The 12021-nt window shown below is 54.4% G+C and overlaps 1 protein-coding gene across 1 annotated transcript in view; it reads right to left on the bottom strand.

Annotated features, from left to right (window-relative positions):
• LOC102468038 (NACHT, LRR and PYD domains-containing protein 9-like) overlaps positions 1-11384 on the bottom strand; it is a 15410-nt gene extending 4026 nt beyond the window's left edge. The window contains 5 exon segments of the mRNA XM_014583548.2: positions 1618-1785; positions 6736-6897; positions 7932-8565; positions 8568-9476; positions 11105-11384. Coding sequence (XP_014439034.2) covers positions 1618-1785; positions 6736-6897; positions 7932-8565; positions 8568-9476; positions 11105-11384 — 2153 coding nt within the window.
• Positions 11385-12021: the final 637 nt, after the last annotated feature.

Genomic DNA, 12021 nt, shown 5'->3' with positions numbered 1-12021 from the left:
GAGCTGCAGGGCGCGGGGGCGGGACGCAGCGTCATGGGGCACATCGAGGGTGCGCCTCTCTCAGCACCTTTTACATACACGTATAAAGTGGGTTTCTGGGATCCCTGAGGATATCTCTATCTGGGGACCAGCAGTTAGCGGAACGGCTATGTCACTGGACTCCCATGTAGGTGACCGCAGTTCGAGTCCTGGACACAGTGGTTTAAACTCACACCGGGTGCGTGTGCGTGCGTGCCCAAGATCCCAAGAGGAGAATGGACGAGAAGGGATTGTGGCGTGACCATCCCCCCTGGGGGATGACTTCTGGCTCTCTGTCTCTCTGTCTCTCTGTCTGGCGAGTGCACACGCCCTATAGCGAAAACCTCTCCAAAAAAAGAAAAAACAACCTCTATCTGGTAGCTGACAAAATTCAGTAGGGAGATTCTTCTACCTTTGCATGTACAAAAAAAAAATTATTTTCGATACATTTGCTATAGGGTGCATGGGACCAGCAGTTGGCGTGATGGCTACAGGATGCATGCGCTTGCTGGAGAGACAGAGACAGAGAGACAGAAGGCAAGCAGTCACTCACAAGGGAGATGGCCACGCCGCAATCCCTTCTCCTCCACTCTCGTCTCAGGATCTTAGGCACGCATGCACACGTGCATGGCATGAGTTTAAGCCTCCAGGTCTGGGACTCAAACTGCGGTCGACTATGGGGGAGTCCAACAACATAACCATTACGCCATATGCTGGTCCCGATAATACACACTTTCCGTCAGTGTTTTGAAGACCCCATGGGTAAGCCTGCCTGTTATGTCTGCGGTCACTGCGAGTAAGAGCCGTGAGCCGGGGAGGCCAGCGCGTCCCTGGTGGTCGGTCGGTTTTGGCTGTTACTGCCTCAGGGCCTTCTCTTGGTTCTCTGTGCTGAAAACGTAGGTCGGTCCTACCTGGAAACCACCTGTGGCAGCCAGATTCTTTCCTTCCTTCTTTCTTTTTATCCTCTTTTTCCCAGATGGCACACGCACTTGCCAGAGGGAGAGACGGCGGCCCCGGCCCCCGGGAGCGTGGCCGCCCCACCGTCCCTTCTCCTCCGCTCCCCCTCCTTTCGGGGTTTCGGGCAACGTGCACACGTACCCAGCATGTTTCTCAAGCCCCCAGGTCCAGGGCTGGCGTGGGACGTGCCACGTGGGACGTGCCTGCCTTAACCAGAAGACACGGACGCAGCCACCCAGACCAGTTTTTGCGAAGAAATTACTTCGGCGAGTCTCCTCTCCCGGCACAGTGCTGTCCACTGCCAGGCGAGGCCACACGCGTGATCGGTAACATGCTTCCGCTTTACGTCTCCACATGGACTTCTGCTTTTAACAGGCTGGCTGACGGCAGAGCCAAGAAGTGCCAGGTGGGGTGTCCATGACAGGTGGTCGCAGCGAAGCCCAGGATGGGGAGAGGCAGTGCGAGCCCTGCGGCCCCGTCCTCACCTTGCTAAGGGGTCTGGGGGACTGAGAGCGACAGGAGAGGGCGTGAGAGAGAGGCTCCCACGGCGGCCTCCCAGGACGACACGGCACCGCCCAGTGGCTATGCCACACTGGAGGGGGGTGAGACCAACAGCGCCCGACGCGACGGCCCGAGACTCACAGCAGCTCGCGCACGCTGCACGTGGGGTGCTTCAGCGTCTCACACAGCAGCCTGAGCCCAGCTCGGGACAGGCTGGTGCCACACAGGTTCAGGTGTCTCAGGTGAGGGCTATGAAGAACCACCTCGAAGAAGTCTGCGCCACTTCCAAAGCTGGACATGAAGTTCAACCTGCAGGGGGACGAGAGTGAGAGGCACGCCCCACGAGGCTGCTTCTGCCCGCCCGGCCTCGCCACACTGCCCGGGGTCCTGGTCGCCCTGGCCCGCCCCTTACTTCTCACAGAGATTTCCAGACACTGCAGGCCCAGGGCTCGGGCTGCTCTGACCCTGCTTCTCCCCAGACCCCCACCTGCACGTAGTGCCGTACGTACGTGACGGACGCCATCCAGGCTCGTCCCGGGTTAAACTCCGAGCCCCACGAGGACAGGGACAAACGGCGTCTGTCCCTCCCTCCCTTCTGAGATCCGGCCTGGTGCCTGACAGACATATTTGAACTAATGCTCCAAGCAAGACTGTGTGCTCTGAGCAAAGGGCCCATTTCTATTTAAAAACTAAAAGTCTCGTTATTATTATTATTATCGGAGAGGTTTTTGCTATGGGGCGCGTGCACTCACCAGAAAGACAGAGAGAGACAGAGAGACAGAAAGCGATAAATCACCCCTCCCCCCGGGGGATGGCCACGCCGCAATTCCTTCTCCTCCATTCTTCTCTCGGGGTCTTGGGCACGCACGCACATGCGCCTGGCCTGAGTTTAAGCCCCGGGTCCAGGGCTAGAACCGAAGTCAACTACATGGGAGTCCAGCGACATAGCCATTATGCTAACTGCTGGTCCCTCGTTATTTTTTTAAAAGAAGACAATTTATATAGTGAGTAAAGACTTAGGCTCCGTAACTAAAGAAACTCAGAAAAGATGTTTTTACTTCCTACTATTTTTGCAAGTTTCAGCAAATTTCTTCATGAAAAAATACTGTTACATTAACTAAGACATTAGCAGGACCAGCAGATGGCATAGCAGTACCTCGCTGAGCTTCCACATGGCCAACTGCAGTGCGTGTCCCAGACCTGGTGACTTGAAACTCATGTTGGGTGTGTGTGCATGCGTGCTCAAGATCTGGGAAGGGAAAAGAAGAGAAGGGATTACGGTGTGGCCATGCCCCTGGGGGTGATTTCTCACTCTCTCTGTCTGTCTCTCTTTCTCTCTCTCTCTCTGGAGAGAGCACATGCCCTAAGGCAAAAACTTCTACAAAAAAAAAAAAAAGGAATTAGCACACATACATACGCAAATACATGCATTTATAAAGCAGGTTTTATGTATTTATTTAATCATATAGATAAATGTAAGTACTTGACACATGACAGGTGGCATAGGTGATCCTGGCATCACAAGAGCAAACCTGAGTAAACTGATTTCTCTCCTAACAACCCAGAAATAATGAAGTATTTATCAAAGTAAATATCCTGCCAGGCTCAGAAACTAGAATGGGAATTATGAGTAGGGCAGAAACAAAAGACAGACGAGAAGAGACGAAAGAGACGTGTCGGCCAGGGGGCATTTGAGAATTACCACGGAGGGGTCCCCTACACGTGCGAGCCGGCTCGAGGGGCTTCCTGCCGGAGATGGAGCAGGCGAGGGGCTGGTGACGGCAAGGACTCTGTGGGAGAGGCCGACCCAGCGAACCGTGAACAGGAAGCGCCCTGAGGTCCAGAGCTGCCTGTGAGATGTGGGCGTGGCAGGAGATCGGTCAGGACACGCCCCAGGCCACCAGCTGCTGAACACATTCCGGCTCACAGCCAGGCCCGCAGGAAACGCTGTGTTAGCGGACAGCACGGCAGGGGATAAAAATCACAAAGATGAAGGTGAAACCAAGAACCACCTCCACTGAAGGGTCCTCGACCTCGTGCAAAGGAGCCAGGCTGACGGAAGAGCTGACGCCCCGATGTCTGACTACTCGCGTTGTTACTTCTTCCTGAGGTGGACCTTTCCCTCCACCGTGGAGGGGAAAAGTGTTAAAGCAAATAGACCAGAATCTCCAGGTGGATGACGATGGTTTCCAGAGGAAGCACGGTGGCTGTAGAGAGGCAGAAATAGATCGACTCCTAGGCCTGCTTAGGAATTGTAGCCCAAGGAATAGCAGATGGATCAATATATCCCAATCCACTTGCCTCCCACATTGCCTAAACCCTAAACCTGCAGGAAGACTGGAACTGAAGTTGAAGGAATGGGCACAGGCTTCTGATTTTTTATTCACCTTAGCAAATACATTTTTAAAAAATCTCATATGTCGGGACCAGCAGTTGGCGTAATGGCTATGTCTCTGGACTCCCACGCAGTCGACTGCGGTTCGCGTCCTGGACCCGGTGGCTTAAAACTCACGCCGGGCGTGTGTGCGTGCATGCCCAAGATCCCGAGAGGAGAATGGAGGAGAAGGGATTGCAGCGTGACCATCCCCCCTGGGGGGTGATTTCTCGCTTTCTGTCTCTCTGTCTCTCTCTGTCTGTCTGGCGAGCGCACACGCCCTATAGCAAAAATCTCTCTCTCAAATAAAAAATAGAAATCTCATGTGCAGAAGAGGAAAGAGGAAGAAAAACATTTCTCAATTCCAAGACATATGACGAGATACTACTGAAGAGAAACAGCCAACTCACTATCTTGACTTTGGCCAACCTGAAAGGGATCTAATGATACTTACTAGGCCCTGAGCTAAGCCCTTTAGGTGTGATGTCAATCATTTAGTCTCACAGTTACACTGTGAGAGCGAATCATTCTTGCACACTTCGCGTAGCCCGAGGTTCCCGGGAAGGCCGCGCACGTTCGATTCCCGCTCCTCACGCTGTCACTTACCACATCTGTAATCCGTGGCCACGACTGAATCACAAAAGCGCCCAGAACCCGTCCTACTTCTGCTCACGCCTGAATACACCGTGACCAAGCTAGTCCCCACTTGAACACGTTTTCCAGAAGGAAAAGGAACTCAGCGAGGCCCAGGCTTTACTATCCGCGTGGGCTCTGCAGCAATTCACTCCAAGTCAGCGTCCTTAGGACACGAGGGAGCTGCTTTCAGGGCACTCAGCAGGCATTTATGAGCTCCTACAAAGCGTTGTGTTTTGTGAGGTGCTGGGATCTGGCAATGCTGTCTTCCCATCATGGTGCTTTAATCAGCAGAGGAACACTGCGCCCCAAGGTCGCCCTGGCTCTGCTGCCCTGGCAAGAGGGCCCATGAGTTGGGCACGTGGTGTCCCTGGCTCGATTTACTCCAGTGTGAGGGCACACAGGTTCTCGGCAGAGGGGAAGGCACACGGGGCACCCAGAGGGACCAGGCACGAACTTCCCAAAGTCCTCTCCCTGCGGGGTTACCAGGACAGAATCTGTGCCCCCAGCAAGAAACTGACAGCACATGCGAAACGCCGCCTGCCCGGAAGCTCACTGGAGACACTGTGCACAGGTCTGTCGCAGGCTGGTCACACCGGCACCCTGCGAGCGTGTGGAGAAACCACGCACTCAGCACGAAGCACTGCACAGACACTTCAGGAATGGCGTGCTACTCTCACAGGGCAGCAGGATGCTCCCCACTCCAAGTGCCGAGTCAATGGTCCGGAGTCAATCCAGCAAGCAGGTGTCCGCAGGCACGGCGGCCGCGCACCTGCCCCCGCAGTGCCTACTACCCTGCACGACCGGCCAGTATTGTTTTTTTTTTTTGAGAGGTTTTCGCTATAGGGTGCGTGCGCTCGCCAGACAGACAGAGAGAGACAGAGAGATAGAAAGCGAGAAATCACCCCCCAGGGGGGATGGTCACACTGCAATCCCTTCTCCTCCATTCTCCTCTCGGGATCTTGGGCATGCACGCATACGCGCCTGGCGTGAGTTTTAAGCCACCGGGTCCAGGACGTGAACCGTGGTGGACTACATGGGAGTCCAGCGACATAGCCATTACGCTAACTGCTGATTCCCGACCGGCCAGTATTTAATGCGCTATAACTGTCATAGATAAAAGCAAGTGCTGCTTTGGGAGCACAGAGAGCCTCCGAGGTGCAGGAGTCCATGTGGAGGGCAGCTGTGGAGCCTAGAGACAGTACAGGAGGGCGGGTGGGAGGCAGGGGATGAGGTTACAGGGACAAAGCAAACACTGACGAGGACAGAGATGAAAGGTAGCTGTGGATGGCAACACACACGGACGTCTTTGACTGATACACTGTATCCGCACTGGGAAAACCATGCTTACGCCGTAAAGGTGTAGAGTGATTAAGTAAACTTTAGGAGGGATTTTTAAAATGTTATTATTTAAAAATAACATAAAAGTAAGTCTCCCATGAAGAAGCGATCTGAAGCTGAAGCAAGACTTCAAATCAAGCAGCAAACTCTTGGGAGTGAAGAAAATAGCCAGAAAAAACAAAATAACGAAAATATCAGGCATGCTCCCCCCCCCCCCCCCCCCCGCTACCCTTGTGTATAAAGACGATCATAAAATTGTTATGGGAATGGGAACCAGCAGTTAGCGTAATGGCTATGTCACTGGACTCCCACGTAGTCGACCGCGGTTCGCGTCCCGGACCCGGTGGCTTAAAACTCACGCCAGGCGCGTGTGCATGCGTGCCCAAGATCCCGAGAGGAGAATGGAGGAGAAGGGATTGCAGTGTGACCACCCCACCTGGGGGGTGATTTCTCGCTTTCTGTCTCTGTCTCTCTCTGTCTGTCTGGCGAGCGCACGTGCCCTATAGTGAAAAGCTCTCAAAAAAAAAAAAAATTGTTATGGGGATGAAGAGCAAACATAGCCCAGAAAGTGGCAGCTCTCCTAAAGAAATGCTCTAGAAATGCTCTAGAAATGCGTGTCTTCTCTTTGCTTGTCCTGACTCTGTCCTCCGGCCCACGTGTAAGCTCCTGGCCTCTCAGCACTCTTCGCCCCTCTCTACCTGGGAGCATCTCTCTCCGATCTGTCTGCATGTGAGCACACGCGCCCCTGCCCTGTCCCGGACTGCTGCCTGTTGGCTCTCCCGCGAGATTTTGTCTCACGTGTTACTCGCTGCACACGGGGTCACAGCCCTGTGTCTGCACACGGGTCTCCTCCGAGAGTCCAGAGTACAGAGAAGGAAACTACGGACAGGACAGCTCAGCCGCAAACTCACAGGAGGCTCTGCAGTTTACAATCGGGCCGGGCCAGCGCTTCACGAAGGACTGCGGTGGAGGCCCCGTCGAGGCTGCAGTTGTCCAAGTCCAGCATTTCCAAGCCCTTGCAGGTGCGGAACACTGAGCAAAGGTCTTGCCAATAGAGGAGCTTCTCGCTGTCGCTGTGGGAACGAAGACATCCTCACAACAGGCAGACCACCGCGCCCACAGCCCTCAGAGCCCACGCCAGGCCCGAACAGGGAGGAGCCCAGCGAACGGTCAAGACAGAGGGTAAGGGGGTGCCTGGGCCAGCGGCGGCGCGGCGGCCGAGGCGGCAGGGCACCGCGGAGTCCAGGCAGGCAGCGGAAACATCATGTGGCACATGTACATGCCCCAAGTCCCAGGAGGAGAACGGAGGAGACTGTGGGAGGCCGCCCCTGTGGGCGGGGGTGCAGGGCACTGTTCGCTTTGTCTCTGTCTGGCAAGTGTACCCACACTATGTCAAAAACCTAAAACTAAAAGCAACATAAAAAAATCCTGCTTGCCTTTCAACCTCACGTTGGCTCAGTTTAAGTACTGGGTATCGGAAAAGTCATGACACATTTTTGCAAAGAAAACCAGAGAAATACGTCATGGCTTTTCCAGCGATCCAACAGATAACTCGCCACACAGGTGAAGTCCACGGTGCTGCTGCTCTGGTCCCGCCAGCAGGCGGCAGCGTGGGGCACAGAAGGAAGCGTCCTGATGTGACATCCATGCTCTGAAGCACAAAAATAAACCCACAAAGCACACTGCTCAGGAGAGCAGGCCGCACGCCACAGACCAGGCCGCATTCAAAATGCAAAGTCCAAAATGCTCCCCAACCCAGAACCTCGTGAGCACAGAATTCCCCTGGACAAAAATTCCACACCTGACCTGATGTGCCCCCAGGCCGTGTGGAGGGTGTGAGGGGCCCCTCGGGCAGTGGATTTATGAACCCCCCTCAGGCTGTGTATTATATGTAAATGAACCCTAAATGAATGTTCTGAAATATGGCTCTCATCACCAAGATATGTCATGATGCAGCAGCAGATTTTTTAAATCTATAAAATAAAATAAAAGTCCAAATCCAAAACACTTCTGACCCCAAGCACGCAGATAGATTCTCCCCCTGTATGAGCTGGGTGCGTGTGCGTGTGCGTGTGAGCGCGTGTACAGGGTAATAATGTGAACTCACTCTGCAACGGATCCAGAATCGTCTGAGAACACATCGTCTATGCACAGGTGAAGTTTCTTCAAATTCTGGCAAAGTTTCAGGCAGTACGAAGACACTAGCAGCTGTCCCACGTCACCAATGTAAGTGGAAACTTCTTCGAAGAAATTCATCACATGTGCTACGAATTCTTCATCCTGGGTTTCAAATAAACCATTGAACAGTTCATTGAAACTTACGACTTCCTGATCGGTTTTGCAATGGCTTAGACTTTGAACACACGCGGTAATCTCCTGCTTTATGTCTCTGGACAGAAGAAAACCAAAAGATGTCTCCAGCTGGCCGATGACTTCTTCCGTTGAGATTCCAAACACAAACACTCCCAGCCGGGACAAATGCGTCTGGACATTGGCCACCCACGCCGTTACGAGCTGGGTCACACTTCCAATGGCCAGGTGGGGACTGTCTCTGGGTCGCTGGAGCAGGTAGAACACGGCAGCACAAAACTCTTGGATACACACGTGCTTGAAGATGAAGTGCTCCCCGCTCCTCTGAAGAAGTCTCGCAGCCACCCACAGTGAGACGTCAGAGTTGGACATGCCCTTCCTCCGGAGCTCCTCACGGCCAAACACAAACGTCTGGGTCCACATCCCCTCGCGGCCAGCGCGCACAGGCTCGTCAGTCGGGCTCGGCTCTGTCTCGGCGGCCGGCTCTCAGCTCCCGCTTTCAACACGCTTGTCAGGAAGGACACATACAGCGCGCTCATATTTTGGGAGGAGATGCTGAGGTCTGGCCCCGTCTCCAGCTGACACTTTATGCAGGTACACACCAACCAGCATACGAGGGGGTTCTGGCACAAGGTGAGCAGTGGCCTAGTATCTCTTGCAAAACCGAAGGCCTTCAAGGCTTTGTTCTTCTCACAGAAGAAATGAGAAAAGTACGACTTCCTCTCACGCTCAGAGAACCCAGACAGAAGGATGTGCTGAGGGTCCCGCAGCAGGAGGCCGTACTTCTGCACGCCCCCTTTCCCGAGCGCAAGGAGCAGACAGGACTCGGCAAGCAGCTGTTTCTGCAACAAGCTGCCCAGGATGACCTGGGCCGGCCGGCGCTGTCGCCAGTCGCTGCACGAGTGACCCTTCAACGCCAGGTCCCATTTCAGGGCCTCGAAGCTATCCATGACGAACAGGATTCTCTCTGGCTGGGAGAACGTGTCCTCCATGGCCGCTGGGGCCTCGGGCCAGTCCTTGGAGATGAGCTCCACTAAGCTGGTCTCCGCCCTGCAGCTCATTTCACAGACGTTGAGGAAGAAAACGAACGTGAATCTGTCCTTCCAGAAGTTTCCTTCGGCCCACTCCAACATCACTTTTCTTAAAAGCGTTGTCTTCCCACTTCCTTCGGGGCCTCTGAGCACCACAGTGGCGGGCCCGGCGGCGAACGCGTCTGCCAACGCCTCCCGCGCGCTCCTGGTGGTTTCTCTGTAGAAATGCTCGGGCACTTGCAGACGGATTTCCTTCTCCCACACGAGTCGGAATTTCTCCTTCACGTGCTTTCTGTACGGGTTTAGTCTATCTGGGTTAGCGGGAACAGAACACGAGGTGGTTAAAAATACGCGTACTCTTTGCTCCCCCTTAGAACGAGCGCGCGTGCAAAGACGTGCGTGTCTCTGCGTAACCGGGCCCATGAGGGAGGCCCGCCAGGACCACGCAGCGCCTGGCCGACAGAGGGAGCCTGCTGCAGCGTCGGGGCTACGTCAGTGTGGGCGCTCGGAAGCTGGGTGGCATCTCCCCACGCGCCACCCACGCTGAGGGTCCGCGGAAACAAGGCTGAGAAGGTCGCTGTGGGTCCTGCACCTGCCACGTCTCCAGCACCCACTATAGTTACTTACTTCCTGCTTACAAGAAAGGGGGGAGAGGGCCAGCAGTGGCGCGGCGTGTAAGGTGCTGGACCCCCTCCTGACTGCCTACGGTTTGAGTCCCAGATCTAGAGGCTTGAAACTCATGCCAGGCACATGGGCGTGCGTGCCCAAAATCCTGAGAGGAGAATGGGGAAGGAATTGTGGCGTGGCCATCCCCCCGGGAACTGATTTCTCACTTTCTGTCTCTTTCTGTCTCTCCAGAAACGGCAGAAATTTCTCAAAAAAAGAAAAAAGTGTTGAGATTTATGTGGCTCGGCTACTATGGAATGATGAAGAGACACTGGGCTGCCAGAAAAGTCGTGAGTCACAGAAAAAACGCGTCAAGACGTTTCCGAAAACCCAGCGTTGGGCCGAGTGTCCCTGTGGGCCTGGGAATCACGGGTCCAGGCTATTTCTTACAACATGCCGCCCGCAGTTCATGTGAGAAACGCTTCCCGAACCATCCTTCTTCCCGCCCGCCTTCACTCACACCTTCCATGTTCAAACCAGCGGATCAGGGGAGCGAAGACCATTACCAGCAGGGACAAGGTCTGCACCATGCATCCAGCAGCAGGCCCCGCAGCAGGGGGGGGGGGCGTCTGGTTAGCAAGAGGCTGAAGGTGCTTCCCAGGTGTGTCGACAGTCAGAAAATGCATTTTTTTTTTTTGCAGAGGTTTTTCACTATAGGGTGCATGGGCTCACCAGACAGAGAGACACAGAGAGATAGAAAGCGAGAAATCGCCCTCCAGAGAGGATGGCCACGCCGCAATCCTTTCTCCTCCATTCTCCTCTTGGGATCTTGGGCACGCACACACACGTGCCCGGCGTGAGTTTAAGTCACCGGGTCCGGGACTTGAACCACGGTCGACTACGTGGGAGTGCAGCAATGTAGCCATTACACTAACTGCTGGTCCCGAAAATGCATATTTTATGCAAAGTTTATCTAAGTAGTAAAGAGAGTTGGGGAAGGGAGAAGAATGAAAATACTATTCATAATCTGAATTTTCGAATTTTAGATAAAACTCCAAACTGAGACGCTCCTCTCGGGTCCTCACCTGTGATGGAAGTGAAGCAGCATGGGGCGGGCAGGGGCACGCGCCCAGGAAGGGTGGTAGGTGTGGGGCACCCCTGTGCCCAGTCCACTGCCAGCCACAGAGGACCAGTGGGACGTGCAATCTTCTATCACCTCCAGGGCCCACTGATGGAGGGGTGGCTCTCACTACAGTGACACCACCCTCGTTCTTAGATGCTCCCAGAAAACCAACCTAAGCCCTGGGCCCCCATCCCTCCATCCTGCACTTACTTCTGATCTCGTCCTGTGCCTTTGTCCAGAGATCTCTGCGACCGAGCTGTAGAAACAGGCTCAGCGTCACCGCCCACGCCTGCTCTGCCGGGTAGTGCTTCTCCAGCAGCTGGGCCAGGTCTCCCTTTGAAGCCTTCTTCAGCTCAGTCCAGGGCATCGGCCTAAGTTCAAATTTCAGAGGTTCTTGCTTGAGGAGCTCCTTGAATTTCCAAAACTCTTCCTTTCTGAGCTCCTCCAGGTACCACAACAAGCCAAAGTCAGAAAAAAAAGATTCAGCCATCCTTCCCAGGAGAAGGAGGTCACACCTCTCCAAGGGGGCTGGGGGCACCCTCAAGGAATAAGGGGTGAGAGAAACCTGGGGAAGAGGAGTACAGCGTTAGTCTCGGCACACGCGGCTCAGAATGACCCATACCACACATGCCTGCTTTAGGTGTACCCAGCCAGCTACGGTAACAAGGTGAAGTCGACGGCAGCGAACAGAGATGTAGTTTCCGCTAACTCGGATGCCAGGGAGGAGTGCCAACCGCCTAAAGGCACGGTAGAGCTTTGAGGTTTATTAGTGGAGCCAAGGAAGGAAGAGTTATTAGCCATAAGATAACTTAGCCAATACCTCGAAATGGATGAGAGACTTAAATGTAAGATCCCAAAGCAAACAATGCAGACAGTAATAGTCTTGATCTGACCATCACACACTGCACGCATGCTCTGAAGAACCATGCCATGGGGCCAGCAGGTGCATAACGGTCACATCGCTGGACTCCCATGCAGCCGACCGCAGTTTGAGTCCCAGACCTGGCAGCCTGGGACTCATGCCTGCTGCATGTGTGTGGGTGCTGGAGATCCCAAGAGGAGAATGGAAAAGGGGACAGTGGTGTGGCCAGTCTCGGGCTGCTTTCTTGCTGTCCCTCTGTCTCTCC

This window comes from Tupaia chinensis, unplaced genomic scaffold (genome assembly GCF_000334495.1).
Source record: "Tupaia chinensis unplaced genomic scaffold, TupChi_1.0 Scaffold144336_2, whole genome shotgun sequence".
Lineage (NCBI taxonomy): Eukaryota > Metazoa > Chordata > Mammalia > Scandentia > Tupaiidae > Tupaia > Tupaia belangeri.
This window is presented reverse-complemented; position numbering and strand designations above follow the sequence as displayed.